At 54.5% G+C, this 19639-nt stretch overlaps 8 protein-coding genes across 8 annotated transcripts; 5 read left to right on the top strand and 3 right to left on the bottom strand.

Annotated features, from left to right (window-relative positions):
- Position 1: 1 nt before the first annotated feature.
- Positions 2-358, top strand: An13g02970 (uncharacterized protein; the record flags this gene model as incomplete). Its single annotated transcript, XM_059743929.1, has 1 exon — positions 2-358. One exon carries the CDS (start codon positions 2-4, stop codon positions 356-358), a length of 357 nt encoding a protein of 118 aa, XP_059602149.1.
- Positions 359-1246: 888 nt separating this feature from the next.
- An13g02980 (uncharacterized protein) lies at positions 1247-1851 on the bottom strand (the record flags this gene model as incomplete). The annotated part of the gene is made up of 2 exons (XM_001396396.1): positions 1247-1735; positions 1798-1851. 2 exons carry the CDS (start codon positions 1849-1851, stop codon positions 1247-1249), a joined length of 543 nt encoding a protein of 180 aa, XP_001396433.1.
- Positions 1852-2895: 1044 nt separating this feature from the next.
- On the top strand, positions 2896-4579 carry An13g02990 (uncharacterized protein; the record flags this gene model as incomplete). The annotated part of the gene is made up of 3 exons (XM_059743930.1): positions 2896-3566; positions 3626-4397; positions 4454-4579. 3 exons carry the CDS (start codon positions 2896-2898, stop codon positions 4577-4579), a joined length of 1569 nt encoding a protein of 522 aa, XP_059602150.1.
- A 565-nt stretch (positions 4580-5144) lies between these two features.
- An13g03000 (uncharacterized protein) lies at positions 5145-6810 on the bottom strand (the record flags this gene model as incomplete). Its single annotated transcript, XM_001396398.1, has 2 exons — positions 5145-6332; positions 6409-6810. 2 exons carry the CDS (start codon positions 6808-6810, stop codon positions 5145-5147), a joined length of 1590 nt encoding a protein of 529 aa, XP_001396435.1.
- A 1452-nt stretch (positions 6811-8262) lies between these two features.
- On the top strand, positions 8263-9107 carry An13g03010 (hypothetical protein; the record flags this gene model as incomplete). The annotated part of the gene is made up of 4 exons (XM_059743931.1): positions 8263-8427; positions 8661-8749; positions 8826-8902; positions 8980-9107. 4 exons carry the CDS (start codon positions 8263-8265, stop codon positions 9105-9107), a joined length of 459 nt encoding a protein of 152 aa, XP_059602151.1.
- A 934-nt stretch (positions 9108-10041) lies between these two features.
- An13g03020 (uncharacterized protein) lies at positions 10042-10528 on the top strand (the record flags this gene model as incomplete). The annotated part of the gene is made up of 3 exons (XM_059743932.1): positions 10042-10081; positions 10146-10211; positions 10374-10528. 3 exons carry the CDS (start codon positions 10042-10044, stop codon positions 10526-10528), a joined length of 261 nt encoding a protein of 86 aa, XP_059602152.1.
- Positions 10529-11904: 1376 nt separating this feature from the next.
- Positions 11905-14191, top strand: An13g03030 (uncharacterized protein; the record flags this gene model as incomplete). Its single annotated transcript, XM_001396401.1, is given in 2 exon segments — positions 11905-11964; positions 12074-14191. Coding segments are annotated over 2 exon segments (2178 nt in total).
- A 611-nt stretch (positions 14192-14802) lies between these two features.
- On the bottom strand, positions 14803-19050 carry An13g03040 (uncharacterized protein; the record flags this gene model as incomplete). The annotated part of the gene is made up of 1 exon (XM_001396402.1): positions 14803-19050. One exon carries the CDS (start codon positions 19048-19050, stop codon positions 14803-14805), a length of 4248 nt encoding a protein of 1415 aa, XP_001396439.1.
- Between the last annotated feature and the right edge of the window lie 589 nt (positions 19051-19639).

The raw sequence follows: 19639 nt of genomic DNA on the forward strand, positions 1-19639 counted from the left end.
GATGACCGAGCTGCCCAACTCGACCACCTGGGGCGGTCACTACGACCTGATCCCCGCCGACCGTCTGTCTCGCGACATTGTCGGCCACGCCTTCACGGCCCTGGCCTCGACCGACAACCAGATCTCCAGCCACAACGTCAAGCAGTACTCGCACCTGAGCTCCGTCCGCATGGACATTGCCAAGGTTGTCGAGAGGCTGGGCTCGCTGCCTGAGTACGCCCAGAGCAGCCGGCCCAAGATCCCGGCCCACGTCTGGGTCGGCAAGGCCAAGATTGCCGGCTTGCGCTACCAGTTCAGCACCATGAACATGGTCCTGCAGGATGCCGAGGGCAAGGGCCTCGCTACGCTGTCGCGGTAGAGTGTTGACCATTCTACCTGGCGTGTTTGTCTCTTGTAAATAGCTTCACTCATCACTCTCATTGTTTTTTCTTCTGTCTCAAATCCTCCTGTTTACATCAGACTTTGTATAAAATTGTTTCCTTTTTCTGCAGTGGTGCCTTAAAATTTCCTGTCTTTCAAAATCTTCTTTGTTCCCAACTTCAATTTTGCTTTATAGCATAGTTTGTATGTATTAATTTGAGAAGCTGGAGATATCGAATCACATAATCCATTGTTTTCAATTTCATCTAATCCTTTGACTGCGTAATGGTAAAGACTTTGAGCATCTATTCCAATAAATTGTCTTCTAGTTTCACTACAAAAACGTCTTGGCCACAGTGAGCATCATTCATTATCTCAATTCTGCGTTTTTCGCAAGCAATGCAAGCTGCTCTTAGGTAAGAGATGGTTGTAAATCTATGTCGACTTTTTCCGGCAAAGTCAAGCCAGTAGACATTGGCTCCTACTGTTCGCGATGTTTGCATTGGACAGGGCCCATTTGAGGTTTCCAGTGGTCGGAAATGGTTTAAGTTAGGCCGTGATTCATTTATGTTGCAGGACATGTACATATGCTTTACTGCTGCCATATGCTCTGGGCTGTTCTTGTGTGTAGCAATTTATGATCACTGAAAAATACGCGCTACATCTGATAAATATTAGACACGCAAAGACATGTATTCCTATGTAAATCAAGCAAGGAACTCATTTATACAACAATTGCTTTCTAGATTCAAATAACAACGGTATCGTCAAAACAAACAAGAAGATCTATATACATCGCCTGAAGGCAGGTTTACTGTGCCCCTTGATGTAGCCCCACCCCCATGAAACAATCGTCAACACATATACACCGAAGAAGATTCTATCTCTAACCCTGGAAGTCGTAGACAAGCTTAGCCTCAAGCTTCTCGCCATCGTCCTTAGTGACCAGGACCCGCCTGGCGTGGTAGCGAACACCGCCGATAACAATGAAGCCGGCGACCTGCTGGGTGACAACGCCCTTGGACTCGAGATGCTCGGTCTTGAAGTGCATGACCTCCTCGGTGCCGTCCTCCCATCCCTGGCGGAGGTAATCGTCGTCGAGATCGGCGAGCTTGCAGAGGCGGGAGCGACCGCGGATGTTGCCGAAGAGGCCGTGGTGGAGCTCCACGGGCTCCCAGTTCAGGACTCGCTTCTCCTGCGTGGCCGGCAGGCCGCCGCTGGGCTTGTTCTCGATGTCCAGCAGGATGTTGCCGTTCTCGTCCGTGCGCTGGCTGATGTTCAGAGTCACGTTCGCCATGGCGATCACCTTGCGGGTCAGCCAGTTCACACCCTGAACCTTGAGGATGTCGGCGGAGGACTCAGAGAGGTCGTTGTTCTGGGGGTCTTGTTAGTATATTGGAGTTGGGTGATAGATGTGGGAGTTTGGGGTTGTCTTACGGTGGTCCAGGAGCCGTTAAGGTCGTGGATGGTCTTGGAAGCGGGAGCGGCCATTGTGTCGATGTGGGAGTGGTTTTGTGGGTATGTGGGTAGAGATGAGTGGTGAAGATGGAATTGAGGTTTGGTGAGTTGAGTGATTGATTGATTGATTGTCTTGTCTTGTTTCTAGGTTTCTGGAGCTTCCAACACGTTACTCATATATCTTTCGTTGTTTATAGATGACACGCCTTGTTCTGTTGGCACTTGGTACGACTCATCCCACTTCGAGTATTCAGTTGTACATGGAGTAGCATGTCGCTGCCTAGTGGACGTCAGTCAGCCAGTGTCAAACACTACTGGCGTAGTGAATCCCCTCGTTTGCCGCGTCGGGCATAGAAAGCCGGTTCTTTGGGGGCCGCATGTCGTCGGGGGTCGACAGGGATCAAGAGAATCCCGCCAACAAGGTGTATAGGGGTGGGCACAGCCGCAAGTATTGCGGTAATGGTGGATGGCTGTGTTTGTGTCAAGTTGCCTCAATGAGGAGCAATGCCCGGGAATGCCCCATTGACGCTGGTAAAAACAAAATAGACACACCAGGTACGTAGCCACAGGCACAGCTTCAAGGGAGAGCCACTAGCGCTCTGCTAACTTAAATGGGACGGAGGCGGAGATCCTCCCACAACCCTTTCCCAATCGGGTATGCAGTATGTCGGGCTACCATCGGCACCATCAGATGCACTGCCAGGAGACGCTCCGACGGCTTGTCCATCCTGGGATCACGATGCGAAGCGATCATTGCTTTTTCTCTTCTTTATTTCTTACTTACATATGATTTTCTCTCTCTCTCTCTTTTTCTTGGCCATCATCAACAACTTCCTTTATCTTTACTTCGTATTCACACTCCCACCGTCCTCTAGTCCCAATTCCTTCACGAGACTAGCCCTATTTCTTTCCTTCTTGGCATCACTAGCACTGTATCCACTAGGTTTGGGGGCCACTGCAAGCCAAGCCCAGAGTTCTAGACGTGCTACGGAGCTCATTTACGATCCGACGCCAAGATCAACCGAGTACTGACTGGTGTATCGCGATTCCCCAGCAAGGGAGATCAGCTCCAACATCATGTACGCGCGGTCCGAGAAGTCGCCCATGTTTGGGCAAGACCGGAGGCACTCACAATCCCAATACGAGCCACCTAGCTACCCGCCTCCTCAATACGATCAAACCCAGTACGGCCGCCCTCAATCGGGAGGTCCCCAGTACGGGGCCTCTCCAGTGAGACAACCTCAGTACGGACAGCCTCCGTATGGACCTCCCCCAACAGGGCAGCCTCACTACGGACAGCCACAATACGGCCAACCCCAATATGGTCAACCTCAGTATGGACAGCCACAATATGGCCAAACACCTTACGGACAGCTTCAGCCCGGTCCCAACCCCGTGTTCGGAGGGCAACCCACCCCAGACCCTAGGTACGACTCACAATCGGGGATGACCACCATGGGAGGGCCATTGCCTTTGCCCGTCGTGATCCCGCAGCAGCGCTCAGGGTCTCAAGAGCGAGGCTTCATGGCCGCCTATGCGCCAGCGCTGGACTCGTGCGGCATCGACCAAAAGACGTTCCTGCGCTTCATCGATGAGACGAACACAGCCTTAGAGGGCAACAAGTACCTCGCCGGCGTGCAAGTCGTCTCTCTTGGCGTGGGCTTCACTCCCGAGGTCATCGTCATGGGCGTCGCCGCCGCGGTGCAAGCGGGCGCCTGGATGGCCAACAAGGGCTACGTCCGAGGAAAGTAAGTGCCAACAAGACCCCGGCTCTCCCCCTCAAGGCCAATGATGCTGATCGCTTCAGGACCAACAACGTCATGGACAAGTACAACCGCGAGCTTTTCGCACCTCACGGTCTGTTCTGCATGATAATGAAACACGATCCGGAGCTCAAGGAGCCCAAGAATCCCGGCCGTCTCAAGCAGCTTGCCTCGCTGGCTGTCAACGGCTCGAGCAATGGCGGCGGCAGTGCATGGATGCGTAACCACATTTCCGGCTCGTCGCAGGGACCGGACGGTCTGCCTACGGCCGTCGCCCCGCTTGTCTACATGGACAACCGCCGCCAACACAAGAACTACCTATCCGATTCTCCGCCGGAGTCACCCGCCTTCCAGAGCGGTGTCGTCCCCGCCGGAGGCAAGACCTCCACCAAGGAAAAGGCCAAGAAGGCCTTTGACAACTTCAACGACTACCTCGACCGTCGCGCTCGCGCAAAATACGCCGCCGAGAACGGCACCGACGCGCTGAGCGGGCCGACTGGTCGTGGCTTCAGCAACCGGTACCTGGACCCCAATCATCCGGCCGTCAACGGAGGTCTGATCGGCGTGCTGTCCGGTGGCGTGTTGAGTCCGACCCCGGAGCAGCGTGCACAGAAGAAGGCTGCCAGGATTGATGAGGAGGAGAGGAGAGTGCTTGACGAATACAACGACCGGAGGGATCGCATCTTGAACGACCGACGCAGCCAATCCGAGACAGATCGGGAGTTGAGGCGGTTGGAGAAGGACTACGAGCCTCGTCTGGAGCAGTTCCGCAAGAGGAGAAGGGAGCTAGAAGGTGGTAAAAGATCCATCAAGAGCGTAAGTCCAACTCATGCTGATTCGGTGGTGTTTTGTCTGACCATGGCCTTTTGCAGAACATTTTGTACCTGATGATCGTCAACCTTCCGTCAGACGCCACTCTTGCTGCTGCTTCGTCGAAACTGGAGCACGAATATGGTCACAGTGTCATGACCGAGACGATGCCCCCTCCAGCGTACTAACTTTTCATTTCATGATACATGCAACATGTCTTTTTTTGGCGGTTTACGTGGAATAGCGGATGTTATGCGGGATGATTTCTTGATTTCTTTTGCATTGTTTTGAATGTTGAATGATCTTGTCCTATAGACCAAATACCCTAATCAGACAAATGGACCCTTCAATGTTACGTCAAAGTCATGCTCTCTACTGATGTAGTCTATGTGCTCTTGATGATGCAAAGATGATGCTGATTGCCCGTGCTAGACCCGGACACTGAGGTTGGTATCGAGAGGTGTTCTTAGTATATACAAACAGGGCAACCATAAAAGCCATCATTAGCACAGACAGCACTGTTGGGGATGATAATCAAAACGCCGAGGTAATACATCCATTCCAGAACACATGCCATACACTCTGTACTGATCAACTATTACAAATTGGCAGCAGATCCAAAAAAAGACAAAGGAAAGATAAATATATAAATAAGTAAATAAATACAAGAGAATCCATAAAAAGCGAGAGAGTTTTACAAGCTGAAAAGAGAATGTCGTATACTTGTCCAAAAGAAAAGTCCTGCTCTTTTCTTTACCGGCTAGCCTCGTGGAGACGCACCGTGACCGTGTCACCAGGAGCGCTCACCAGGGTCAAGCCCCACCGAATCCTCTGGTCGGCGTGGACGTCCTCGATTCCGTCGAAACGCTGGAGCATACGGACGAGGACGTAGCCGGCCTCGGTGAGGGCGAACTGCTGGCCAATGCAGATGCGCGGCCCACCATTGAAGGGCAGGTACTCCCAGCCGGAGCGGCGGGCCTCCCAGCGCTCGGGCTTGAATTCTTTCGCGTCCTTGCCCCACACGTCCTCGCGGCGGTGCAGCATGTGCACGTTGTACAGCACGGCCTGGCCCTTCTTGATGTACACGGGGCTCTGGCCGTCGGGGCCGCCGCCGCGCGGCAGACTGGTGTCCTTGGTGGCATAGCGGGCGTTGGTGGGCAAGGGCGGGAACAGGCGGAGCGTCTCGTTCATGACCTGCTGCAGGTACGTGCAGGCCTTGAGCGTGGCAAAGGTGATGTTTTGGGGGTTCTCATAGGTGCCGAAGTCGGCGATGATGGCCTCGCGCAGCTTGTGGAAGACCTCGGGGTGCCGGGAGAGCAGCAGTGTGGTCCAGCTCAGCAGCGCGGCGGTGGTATCGCGGCCGGCGAGCAGGACGTTGAGCAGCTGCGAGCGCAGTTCGATCGGGTCCTTGGTGGTTTCAGCCATGGCGTGGACAAAAATGTAGTGCTCCGACGCGCCCTCCTCGAGGAGCTGCTGCTGCTGCTTCTTCTTTTTGTGGTCGTGCAGGGCCTTGGCCACGCACTCGTCGACGAAGCGGTGGACTTCCTGGCAGCAGGTTCGGAACTCTTTGTTGTCGTACAGGAACTTCATGCGAGGAAGACGAAGGCGCTGCGCCATGTACCATTGGGCGCGGTCAAAGTTCTTGCCAAAGTCGGTCACCTTGCCGCCACTGACCATGCGGTCCTCGGCGTCGCCCATGGCGGCCAGCTGGGAGTAGCAGCTCTCGCCGAACAGCAGCTCGGTCGCCGAGTCGAGGGTCAGACGGAAGTAGATGCTCTGGATGTCGACCTCGGTCCAGCCGTTGCTTCCGGCGGCGGGGATGGCGCGCATGGCGTTTTGGACGTGGCGCTCTTCGAGACCCAGGTCGCTGATCTGCTCACGGGTGAACTGGGGCCGGAGCATGGTACGCGAGTGTGACCACTCGGCGCCGTCGTTGATGAACTGCAAGACTGATTGTCAGCTTGGGCTGGCTCGATCTACATACACGCAAAAAACACGAGGAAATGCTAGAACGTACGATTCCCTTGCCCAACAACGGGCCCATGCATCCCAGTCTCTCACCACCAACGGAAAAGTCCTTGAATTGCTTGGCCAACATGGCCTGGAGGTTCTCGGGGTCAAAGGTGAGCAAGTTCTCGCCCAGACCTCTCTTGAGACGGAAGGTCGAAACGTAGCGTCCGGCATTGTTGTCGCGCATGATGTTAGTGCGGCTCTCGAGCAGCTCTGGCACCACCTTGTCCTTGTCCGCCTGGATGATCTCCAGGATATCCCCGATAGCGAGGGGGTCCTTGGACGGGGCCATGGGCGCTGGCTGGCAGCCCAGGCGTTTGGCATTTTGACGGTGCCTCCATTTCTCGCTCACGATGCGCAGGATGAAAGTAAGGCCGACGAGGACCAGGAGGAGGCTTGCAAGTCCCATGATGGTCAAAGTAGTACTTGAGATTAGAAGGGTGGGGATGATCCCTTCCGACAGCAGCGTCCATACATAGATATATCCTCGTTTTCCCTTTCATGTTTCATGATCACTTATTCTGGACATTCCTAGTGAATCCCGCAGGAGTCGATACTATTCCACCCGGTTACTCTGTAGTCAGCAGTGGTTATACTGTCACTACGGATCTACTGTGGTCTGGTAGATCCTTCCGGGGCGCGTGGCTGATCGGAGTGGATGACCGGGAAATGTTACCCAATTGGGAAATCGTTGCTAACTTGACCCGCTTTGGCTCCCACCCGTTTATCGCCTTTGCACAGCCCGACACCAACAGGGCTGCCCTGTTTGTCCTTCATGTTTCCCGTTGGATTGCTAGTCCTGATGAGCCTCATTGCAATAATCAGCTTGATGGTGAATCATGCCACCGACGCGCTTGACTGCGTCGTACGATGCTCTACTTATACAAGCTTCCAAACACGTGCATTTCCCGCCTGCTGCTGGCGATACGAATGGGACCCATAGTACTACTGAACCCTGCAGCGCGCAAGGCTCTTGGCGAGCTTAGACGCCCTTCGGGAAATCGCCCCAGTACTATGTCTTGTCTGCTAATGCTCGGTAAGTGATTGGGCAACGTTGAGCCATCCCAACCAAGCAATCACGGAAAACCCCCTGGATCGTCAGTGGTAGCACATGGCGATGGGCTGTCAATGACATGATTGTTGACCTCGTGGCTTTGCGTATTTCTCCACTTCAACCTTTTCCGCAGTCGATTTCACACGGACTGGGCCGAGTCCGATTGTCGAATGATAATTTTCGATCGGGTTTTCCAACTCCATGATCACAGCGACGCACAAATGCCAATTTTTCAAAGACCCATAGCAGTTGCGCAGGGGGCTTTCATAGCAGAACTTCAAAGCTGTGTAGTTGAGATAAGTGGACTGTCCGGCAGCAACAATTGATATGGCGAATTTCCATCTCAGTGGCCGGTGCCTCGATAGTTTGCTAGTACACATGGTCTTCCGCCCGACGTTCGACTAGTGATATCAGCAATCCGGCAAGCAGCGGGGCTCGTAGTGACATTGAATATCCAGCGGCGTGGACTTACGGCTTCTGTAAGAACGTATACCAAGTTGCGGGTGCTACTAGCCCTCGGCGAAAATTCCGACCGCGGACGCGATCCATTGTAGGCAACAGAAGAAAGCAACATTTCGTACAAATCAAGCGGTGCTTGGGAAATTGTGCGAGCAGGAGACCCAAACTATTAGAGTTGCCTCAAAGAAACAAAATGAATAGAGCAGAAGGAAAACCTATTATTAACAGTATAGCCCATATATCTCGACTAATCTTGTTATCTGCATCGTTGGTCTCATATGGAAGGAAATTACTGAATTCTCCGGCCACAGACTTACTATGCTGGTTGGTCGGTGGTGGTCAATAAGGATGCATTCTATTCAGCTGTGTGAGTACGCTTACGTGCATGATTATACTCTCCCATCGTGTACAGAACAATCTTACCAGACACTTGTATCAGCATCAAAGAAGCCACCCGAAGCAAAGCCTCTTGAGAATTATGTTGATGCATTAACAGTCGCACAAACCGATCCAGTAGTACTCTTTGCTTTGGCTAATTCGGCACAAACGGGGAGAAGTCAGGGATAAAGTACCGTACTAGTATGAGTCTCAAACAGCAACGCACGGTGCACCAGTTCATGAACATTTATTCTATCCTGCCATGTTGATGGCATCCCCATCAAGGGTAGCATACAGCACGGGTAATCAACTTTCGTGATAATCCATAAATACCACTGCATACCCATTAGACCCCGTTAGGGTAGCAGTGCCCTCCCGGCTGTCAGGATCCTGAATGCTCCGGAACCCGTACGGAACAAAACGACAGAATGGCAACCGGGGCTCATAGAGTCAAGCTGTAGGGCTCGCGTGGCATGGCCTAGCTATAGTGGTCTTAGGGTGGAGACATTTCAGGCCTAGAAACATGGATCTAGGTCTAGAGAACATTCGAGACCAAGTAGCCAAGCCTCCAACATGGCCAAGCATGCGCTGCATGTCATGCTCCAGCCTGGTGTGCTTCAGGCAGTGAATCCACCGGACTTAAGCTGCTCCGCCATCCAGTAAAAGACTAGGATTTTATGTCTACAGACGCAGAACGCGCATCCCTTGTAAGCTTAGGTGAATGTGAGATCGACCGAATCCTTGCACTGCGCACCGGCACATCTGCCTCGAGCAATAAGAAACTTCTTCTAGTGATTCTGTGCAGGCTCTCATAGCTAAAAAACACCACAGCCAGAGATTTCAATAAGCCTTACCTGGTACATTCCTCAGCAGGAAATCACACAATCCATGCCATACTAGAACGAGCTTCTCGTTTGAATCAACTGAGTAGTAGAAGTCATCTAAATTCCCCGCCTCACCCAAGAAAATAATGAGATGAAAACGAGACCGGCATAAAGAGTCTCTTATTAAAGGCCTACGAATACAGCAAGCTGTGATGCTGACATCTGCCTCAATATTCGTATTCAAGTGTGGCTAAGTCAGCACATTTCTCTTTAGTCGGGCCTTTCCTCAAGGTTTTTAGTAGGCTTGCTGTTGGAATGGAAACTAAGACCAAATAGTTAAGAGCTCTACTATCACGGTTGATTCAGAATACGGAGAAGGATTTTGACTCCACACCTAACATAAGCCACGATCGCGTGGCCCAGACGGTCGAGCGGCCCATATCATACCGTAAAAGATGTATCTTTTTCGAATTATTATACCTGTTTAACCACATTTTTGAGGCTAGAACTTTCTTTAGCAAGTAATGATTAGAAGATAGATTTATTATAATTATTCAATAGTTTTCAAAAAGATCTGGTTAAAATATAAAAATTATCTTGAATACAAGTAGAATACCCAGTTTTATGTTACCAGGTATCATTTGTAGATGAATATTCTGGAGAATTATCACATAAAAAACTCATTATAACCATAGTCGATGTTGGTAAACTAACGTCTCATCGTCTTTGTTTTCAAATCAAAAGTAATTTTCGATAGCGTTATCGGATGAGCGGCTTATCAGGATTCAGCCTGAATCAATCCTCCAGATACTAACCGCTAAGCGACCCAATAACAGCTTAGGATTCGGAGCCAACAGACTCAACACACATCCCTTATAAGGTTACAGGGGAATATGAGGCCGATCCTCACATAGGGCTGCCTGCCATGATTCAGCCCGGTGCGCTTCATGCCGTGAATCCTTCAGGTACTGACCGCTAGGCGATCCAGTGACGGACTAAGATTCTGAGACATCCCTTATAAGCTTCCAGGAGGAATACGAGGTTGGATCCTCGTATCACTCCCCACTTCACCAGTGGGATTTCTTCAGCCCCCAGGTGCTTTTTAAACTGGCCCCCAATTCGAATCCAAAACTAGTCATGTATTCCCTCATGGTTAACTAGTTTACATCTCTAATTATCAGCCACGTGTACAATCTATGAATGAACCCGCGATTCTTGACTCAGAATCATATCAGGATTCAGCCTGGTGTGTTTCAGGCCGTGATTCCTCCGGATCCTCGACCACGAGGCTATCCGGCATGAGAGACTGTGATTCTGAGACATCGCTTAAAAGCTTACAAGTGAAGATGGAATCAGACCCTCACACCCCTTGTCGGTATCTTCCGCTTGGTTTCAGCATGGCAATTGCTTAAATACCTTGGCCTTCACGTGACTGATTTAGTGCTTATCCTGCCTCGGAGATTCCTTGTCCTTCTCCTATTCGAATTCTCTCCGCCATGGTCAAGGGGCTCATTCGACATCGGCTTGCGGGACTGGGTTCGTCGTCAAGGAAGGTGGATAGGGGAGGAGTATAATCTGGCCGGGTGTGGCATAGGGCTCCGGAAGTCTCCCGAAGGAGGAGCGGAATGTTGAGAATCCTGAAAATCCTGGCCCCCAGGGATCCTCGCGCTTGAGGCTGGGGGGATGGAGCCGGAGTGAAAAGGGCTGTCGCTCCCTTTCACCCGATCGACCCACTGGATCTGCGTCAGCTTACGTGGGGGCCAGAATGTCAGCAGACATTCTGCGCGAATAAGGAGGGAGAAGCGATGGCAAGCGAGATCCATGAGACGTGACAGACAACACGGAAAGTCCTAAAGGAATGAGGAAGAAAGATTGCACGATCTTTCTTCACCCTTTTGTGTGAAGATTACTTAGATGATTACGGTCTTATACAGTGACTTTTTGGACGCTAACTTCCCAATACGATGAAAGGGGATTGTTTTTGAGGCACTAAATCAGGACTAACTAACGCGGTTTCAGGTACCGGGCTGAGAAATCATGTCTGTCTGTGTAACTATAAGTATTGACCAGTTGACAGAGTCACGTGCCTTGGTGTAATTCTCTCATGACTATACCATACCGTGGCTGTATTTAAGCTCATTAATGGGCGACTCTATTAATATAATTAGCTATGTTAAACCCCTCATTTCCTTAATAATAGTATTTCTAGATGGGGAGGAGACTTAAAGTCTGAGCCACCTCCCAGAATTAAAGTTGGAAGCCGTTTAGTATCTGAAATCCGCTCAGACTGGATGATTTCGATGCTCCACGTGGAGCAGTCCCATCCCTATAGCAGGGGGTGCTTATAGTTATACGGGGTTATACTGGGTGATGACATGTATAGTCGATCAGTGATAGCTGTGCTGCGGTGCTTTGCTGTGCTTTGCTGTGCCCTTCCGGCTTGGCCACCGGGCGCTAAAAATCTTGTGTCTGTGTCTATTTAGGCACACCGTTTTTCGCCCACTTCCAATGGTCTTTGTCGTTTTGCTTTCTCTTTTCCCTCTTTTCCAATCCATTTTTTTACCCGTGTTCTTGGCCGAACTTGGCCTCCACCTCTCATCTGGCCTTCTCTTGTGTCTCCACGCGGCACCGGGACAATTTCCCCCCTCCCTTTCTCTGTGATTCCCACGTACTACGTCGGTGCGTAGGGTTTGATGCTTGGCCCATTTCCCCGCCTATTCATTCATCCATCATCATCACCATCATCATCACCACCACACACACACTCTCACAGGGCAGAATCGCCATCATGGTCTACTGCGGTCGCCCTTCCACAAGTTGCAATAATTGTCGCGCCAAAAAGAGAAGAGTAAGTCATTCCTGTTTTGCGCCCCTTTACAAATCACCGAAAATCATTTGGATTGGAGCAGTGTAAACAAGACATTTTGGCCCATGTCTAACCTCCCAAACAACAACAGTGCGACAAAGCAGTCCCCGAATGCGGCCAATGTTGGCGCACGGGTCAGAAATGCCCGGGATACAGAGATCCCTCCAGCCTCATCTTTCGCGATGAGAGCACTCAAGTCATCAACCGCGCCCGCTCAAAAGTCTCCAAGAGGACGTCGGCGACCACTCCAACCGACCGCCGCTCGGTGGAACGCACAGCTTCACCACAGGCACAGATACAACTACAACACCAACTAGAACAACAACAACAACAGCAACAGCAACAGCAACAACAGCAACAACAAAACACTTCCGCACCAGACTATCCGACCAGCCGCCCTTCCGATGTTGTCGACGAGACCATGCTGGACATGACCGACGTCGATGTTGGAGCCGGGATTTTCGCCGGCGCCAGCTTCATGCCCGACTTAATGAGCTTCCCCGACCCTTTCAACCCGGATGAGACGGGGCTCTTCTCCCTCCATCCGGATGTCTCGCCCAGCGCCATGCCGGTATCGGGTGACGGTCCTGCATCCGCTGCTTCTGTTCCTGCCTCCGTGTCTGGGCGCCGTTCGCGTATCGGTGCTTCGAGCGTAGGCGGCGATGATGTGGCTCTCGATCATTTTCCTGATGACGGCACCCACCGCGGCGACCGCCAACAGCTCGGACACAACGACTTCACCAGCAGTCAGCTCGAGGTCATCGCGCGTCCCATCTCCTTGCCTCTCGTCGTCATCGGTCTCGATTTCTTCTTCTCTCACTATGTCGTTCCGCAGTCCGGCCCCTCCTCCGGCTTTTTGGACTACGCGCCGGCCATGCTAGCGCAAGACGACGGCGGAAATGACATGCTTGAGGGTGCCATTCTGGCGCTCGGCTTCAGTGGGCTCGCTCGCACCACGAACCAGACCGACCTGTTGACCCGGTCCATGATGATGTACACCCGCACCATGGAGCGCGTCAATCTCGCCCTCGCCGACCCCCAGGCCGCCCGTCGCGACAGCACCATTGTCTCGGTCCTCGTCCTCGCCCTCTACGAGTTCAGCAGGGCCTCTCTCGACGGCTGGAAGCACCACATTGAGGGGGCTACTTCGCTCCTCAACCTGCGCGGCCGCTCCCAGTTCTCCACCCCGACCGGCCTGCAGATCTTCAAGGATGTCTTCTCCCAACTCCTCACCAACTGCATGCGCTCCGGCTCTCCCATGCCCTCGAGCCTACGCATGCTGCGCATCGAGGCCACCAACGCCCTCAGCATCTCGGATCCCTACTGGGTCGCCTGCAGCGGCAKGGTCGAGCTTCTCGATCTCTATCAGCACATTTCCCCGGGCGGCTACTCGTTCTTTCCCAACTCTTCCGGCATCTCCTCCTCTTCCTCCTCCACCTCCTCCGCTCCCGCCGCCCCTTCCGATTCCTCCAACTCCCCCTCTGCTGTTTCCGGTTCGTCCCCGGCCTCTACCTCCTCCATGGCCTCCGGTCCTCTCAAGGGTGCCAGCATGTCCATTGAGTACCTCGAGCGCTACCTCTCGCAGGCGCTCGAGATTGACTACCGCCTCGAAAGCACCTTCTCCAACTGCCCTACCGAGTGGCAGTTCACCACCCAATCCAACTCGTCTAGCAACACCTACGATCCGACTCGTATCCAGCGCGACGTCCACCACATCTACCACGATGTCTGGATCGCCGACGTCTGGAACAGCATGCGCACCTGCCGCATCCTGGCCAACCACGCCATCAGCCACCTTCTCCTCCGCGGCGCCAACACCGACAGCAATTGGTTCTTCGCCAACAACTATGCCGAACGCCTGCACCAGGCCACCCAAACCATCGTCCGCATGCGCGACGAGATGCTCGCCTCCGTGCCCCAGCTCATGGGCTACGCCACCTCGCCGACACAGGAGCTGCAGCTGCAGCAACAGCAGCAGCAGAAGCAGCCGCCCGAGCGCGCCAAGAACATCGCCGGCTCGGCCGTCGGCGGCTACTTTGCCTGCTGGGTTCTCCTCACCGTGGGCTGCATGCACAACCTCGGCCACGAGACCCGTGCGTACACGGCCGCCCAATTGCGCCGAATCAGCTGCGAAGCAGGGCTTGCGCAGGCAGAGGATTTCGCCAACTTTGTTCAATCAAGCAACCTCCGTCCACCATTAAGTGGATAGTATGGCAGCATCATTCAATTGTACATATTTAATACAGCGATAATCTGCATATAGAGCATACACTGTACATAGGGTTACACGGGTATATATATCCCCTTTCACTAATCAAAAGTTTAAAAATGCCTCATCTGGAAGGACTGTATGTGTTAGTGTAGATGTCCACGTCTTGTAAATCATATTGGTTAAGTTGCATTCCTGCACGAGTCGAAAGGGAAAGACGTGCCACTTAGAATATGGGGTTACGGATACCATGAGTTGTACTACTTATTGGCATCTGTCGACTGCACTATGCTTTACCCTTGACAACAGCGGCTTATCAAGAGGGTTCGAAGAACAAACTTACACTACGCAATGCACAACATCTCTTTGAACACTTCAGATATGAAATTGAATAGTGATGATATAAATAAACTGGAAAATGAAGTAAGCTAATAATTACAATCATGACCAATTGACAAGACAAAAAGGGGAAAATAACAAGAAGCATCATCATCAACAATAAAAAAGGGATAAAACAATCAGTCAGTCCCAAAGCCAAGCATCCAAAACCAAATTCACAAATTATATACAGATTACATAAGGTATAGAATACCACTTATTAGTATAAATATCTACTGCTCTCCTGCCTTGACAAGTCCCACCGGGTCAAACTCCCCATCAGGATTGCGCAAGATCTGTTCCAGCGACTGCTTCAGAGTCAGCAGCAAGCCCTGGACCCATTCCTGCGTCATGAACTCGTAGCCCGGCCAGCGGTTATTGTACGTGCAGCGGAGACGGAACTTCTCGTCCTCGCTGTCACGCCCGGGCCAGAGCTCCATCAAGACCGGGTAGCCGTGGTTGGTCTCCTTCCAGGGCTCCTGGAGGCGCTCTTCGCGAGTGAACCCGGGCAACGTCTCCATGCTGGTCTTGGGCAGCCCGCTGGCATCGACATCCACCTCGACCTCCTCCTTGGGGTAGGCCTGCAGGATGATCGTGTTGTCGAACCGGCGCGTCAGCTTGGCAAAGTCGATGGTCGGGCACGGCATCTCCGAGAACTCCAGCGAGTCGACGTACTGCGTGAACAGCTCCTGGCAGATCTCGCGATGCGTGCGCTTTTTGGACCCGTCCGAGAAGACGATGCGTGTGGGCAGGACGTCCAGCATCAGCGCCACGCAGCGCAGCGCCTCGGGGCTGTAGCGCCCGTGGAACACGCTGCCAAATTGCACGTCCAGGTTGGCTGCCGATGGCTGCTCCGGGCCGGCGCTCTTGGCCTTGACCAGTGTCTGCGCGAGTGTCATGGCCCAGGCGCCCTGGACAATCGCCATGGGCGAGGGGAACTTGGCGGTCCGGGTGAAGGAGAAGAGGTCGTTCATGCTGATGGAGGCTTCGAGCATCTCGCACGCGGTGTCCTGCGCGGTGCGGATGGACGTGTACTGTTGGGGAGTGGCACGCGTGAGCACGGTCGTGCCAGCCTTGAACGGCGCCACACCGGCGAGACGCTTCATCCAGTACATGCTGGTGGCGAGCCAGTCGGTGCTGTAGTGCTTCTCGACGGGGAGGCGCATGCCGACCGCGGGCAGGTTGCTGGGAGGAAGGCCCTCGTAGGCCTTGGCGAACGAGCGGCGCAGGAAGTCGAAACTCATCCCGTCGTAGATGAGGTGGAAGAGGGAGAAGATGACGACGTGGTGCTTGTTGTCGGCGGAGCGCACGAACTGGACAACGGCGCCCGGGCGGTCCAGACGGATGTACTCTTCGGCGCTGCGCTGCGCGTTGCCGATGGTCTGCTCCCAGAGGCTGTCCGGGCTGGGGTCGTACTCGTGCACGACGCTGTGGACTAGGGGCAGCTGGGCACGGGGGTGTGCAGGGTTGAGGATGCATTGGGCGTAGGGGCTCAGGGGGTGCTGGACCTGCACCCAGACGGTGCGGAAGGCGTCGTGGCGCTTGGTGACGTCGAGGATGGCCTGCTCGAGGCGGATGGGGTCGAGGTCGTCGGGGACGTGGTAGACAAAGTGCTCGATGCAGGGCTTGGTGATGTTCATCTCCTCGGCCTCCTCGACGAAGACGAGCATGCGGGTCTGGACCCCGGTGGCGGGCAGAACCTCCTCGATGTCTTCGCTGGCGATGCCGAGCGACTCGACGCACTGCGGACGGGCAACCGAGTTGAAGTGTCGCAGCTTGGTGGCCAGCGACATGGTCAGCAGCTCTTCCTCGTCCTCGATCTCAATGGCTTCGTCCTCGCCAAGGTCCTGGTCCAGCTGGTCCTGGGACGAATCGGCCAGCAACTCGCCAATCTTCTTCGCCAGGTCCGCAACTACCGGGTAGGCGAACACGTCACGCAGGAGGATAGTGGTATTCAGGCGCTGGTTGATGCGCTGGGCAACACGGGGGGCCATGAGCGAGTGGCCGCCAAGGTCGAAGAAGTTGTCGGTGATGCCGACGGCATCGACATTGAGCACACTGGAGAGCTCTTCGCACACGGCACGCTCCACTTCGGTGCGCGGCTCCACGATCTGGCGAGAGCCCTTGGCCGCCTTGCCGAACACGCTCGCCAGTCTGGCCAGCTCCTTGCGGTCCACCTTGCCGTTGGCGTTGATGGGCATCTTGTCCAGCACGACGATGCGTGCCGGGATCATGTACTTGGGCAGCGAAGCCTGCAGCGCCGCCTTGAGCCGAGCCTCGGCCTGGTTCTCGAGTCGGCCGTCGTGGCCGGCGTCCTGAGAGTCCTGCTGAGCAGCGGCATTCACGATGTCATCTTGAACAGTGACAAAGCTAGCAAGCTCCGCCAGCCCGCCCTCGGGTTGGTGCACCAGAGCCACGGCATCGGTGACAGACTCGATGCGCAGAAGAGCATGCTCGATCTCGGGCAGCTCCACGCGGTGACCACGGATCTTGACCTGGAAGTCCATGCGGCCAAAGAACTCGATCATGCCGTCCGAAGGGCGGTGGCGCACGCGGTCACCGGTGCGGTAGGCGCGGACAGACTGGCCGTTGATGACCACATTCACGAAGCGGTTCTTGTTGAGCGCCGCGTCGGTGTATCCACGGGCGAGACCGTCGCCCGTGACGATCAGCTCACCCATGACGCCAGGAGGCACGAGGCGCTGCTCCGGGTCCATGACGAAGGCGCCCGAGTTGCTGATGGCCACGCCGATGGGCATGCCGTTGACACACTTCTCGTCGGCCGGGACCTTGTAGATGGTGCTGAAGGTGGTGTTCTCGGTGGGACCGTAGGCGTTGACAAGGTCACCCTTGATGATGCCCTTGGCCTGGGCGGCATCGCGGGGGTCGAAGCGGTCTCCGGCAGCGAAGAGGAGTTCCAGGCCGGAGAGAGCCCATGGCGCGTTGGCAAGGCACTGCTTGAGGAGGGCCGGCGTGAGCATGCAGGACCGCACGGCTTCGCGCTGCATCACCTGTCCCAGAGTGATGGGATCGACGACCGTCATGTAGTCGATGCAAACGAGCGTGCCGCCGTTGAGCAGCGCGGCGTAGATCTCCCACGTGGCGGCGTCAAAGGCCAGGTTGGCAACGTGCGCAATGTTGCCACTTGACTGCGTCTTGGAGGCCACGTTAGTCTCACGCACCAGGCGCACGATGCCGCGGTGTTCCACTTGGACACCCTTGGGCTTGCCCGTTGACCCGGACGTGAACATGACGTATGCGAGGCTCAACGCCGTGGGCGTCGGCAGAGCGCCAGCGCAGAGCTGGCCTTGCTCGTCCAGGGCCTGGGCAATGTGGCGGAAGCTCACGTCCTTGAGCTGCAGAGTGGGAGGCGTGACGCCGGCACCGAGGAGGACGAGCTTGTCTCCCTGGACGGCGGAGAGGATAGCCTCCAGGCGGCCAACGGGAACGTTGATGTCGAGAGGCAAATAAGCGAGATTGGCCTTGAGAATGGCCAACAGGGCCATGATGGTCTCGCACGACCGCGGCGCCAGCACTGCGACCATGGTTTCCGGGGCGAGCCCGCGCTGGACCAGCCAGTGGGCGAGCTGGTCCGATTGCCGGTCCAGCTCGGCGTACGTGAGCTGAGAAGACGAGTAGGCGTTCTTGACGGCCACGGCGTTGGGGCTGAGAGAGACCTGTTTCCGGAAGAGCTCGACGACGCTGGCGTCGCGCGGGTAATCGGTGCGCACAACATCAGCGAGGCCCATGTCGGCCAGTGCTGAGAGACCCTGGGTGAGAGGCATGGTCGAGACGAGAGTCTCGGGTGTCTGGAGGCCACGGCCGAGGATCTCAGTGAAGACGGACTCGACCAAGCGGATGGACGACGCTTCAAACAGATCATCCGAGAAGAGGATGTGACCGCTCATGCGCTGAGCCTCCTGGATGAGGTGGAATTCAATGTCGAAGTTGGACGTGGCTACCGTCACACCGTCGAAGCGTGGGCTGTTGGCATCTTCTGACGAGTGAATTGCAAATGTCGTCTGAACGAGCGGGTGACGGCCCCGGTCGGCGGCGCCGGGACGCAGCTTCGAGACGATCTTCTGGAAGGGGACATCCTGGTTGCTAGAGGCCGCGCTGTTGGCTTGCTGAACGTGCTGGATGAGAGCACGGAACGAGTCCTCTGGCTCAACGGTGGTGCGAAGGCATAGAAGGTTGGTGTTTCCTGAATTGGGTGTGCCAATGGTGGCATCGTCGACGCCGGTGAGGCGGTAGTGCGTCGCCCGGAAAGCGGCGAGGAGCACCACAAAGGGAGTGAACTGATGTGTCTGGCAGAAAGCCTGAAGCTTTTGGTAAAGCTGGTCATCGAGGGCGAAGTGGTGGACCTGCGCCTTGCCCGAGAGAATGGCCGACCGGGGCTTGTCGCAGAGCAGCTGGGCGGGCTGGCTTCCCTGGAGCTGCTCTAGCCAGTACGCGAGCTGATACTGCTCGGTCTCGGCCATTGTGATGGATTAATCTTTTGTTTTGTGTTGGTAAAGAATGAAAAGGCCAGGACGATGGAAGGCCGAGAGGATGGATCGTCAACACATGTTCAGCCCCACAAAGCAGACACCCCGGTCATGTTGTCTTTTATATAGACGGAAGAGCGATCATGTTGTCAGCAGCGTTCCTGGGGGGATTGCTACAAGTAGAAACCGAACCCTAACTCATGATCCTCCGGACTGACATTGTCTGCAGTGTAGTAACGATCTTGAAGAGTGGTGTAAGATTATAGTTTAGTCAGAGGAAATACGAACTACGCGGAAAGTAAGCTGTTCAAAGGAAGGAGACGGAGATTGCACTGTGTTTCTAGTAGGATGGGGGGGCTTCGTAGGATCAATCTCACTAAAATGGGGCTAGTGGGCAGCTGGTGAGGTTTAGTGGCAGTGCTTCAGCTGTCAAGCCTTAAGGGAGGGAGGGCTACGTAGAATGGGTGTGGCTTGCAAAGTGCGAGGTAAGAGACAAGAGTTGTGAGGTTGGGGGAAATGTTACCCGAAATGGACAGCTCGAAGTCCGGCGAAAGAAACCAAACGATGACGGAAACAGAATAGC

Source organism: Aspergillus niger, assembly GCF_000002855.4.
Source record: "Aspergillus niger supercontig An13".
Lineage (NCBI taxonomy): Eukaryota > Fungi > Ascomycota > Eurotiomycetes > Eurotiales > Aspergillaceae > Aspergillus > Aspergillus niger.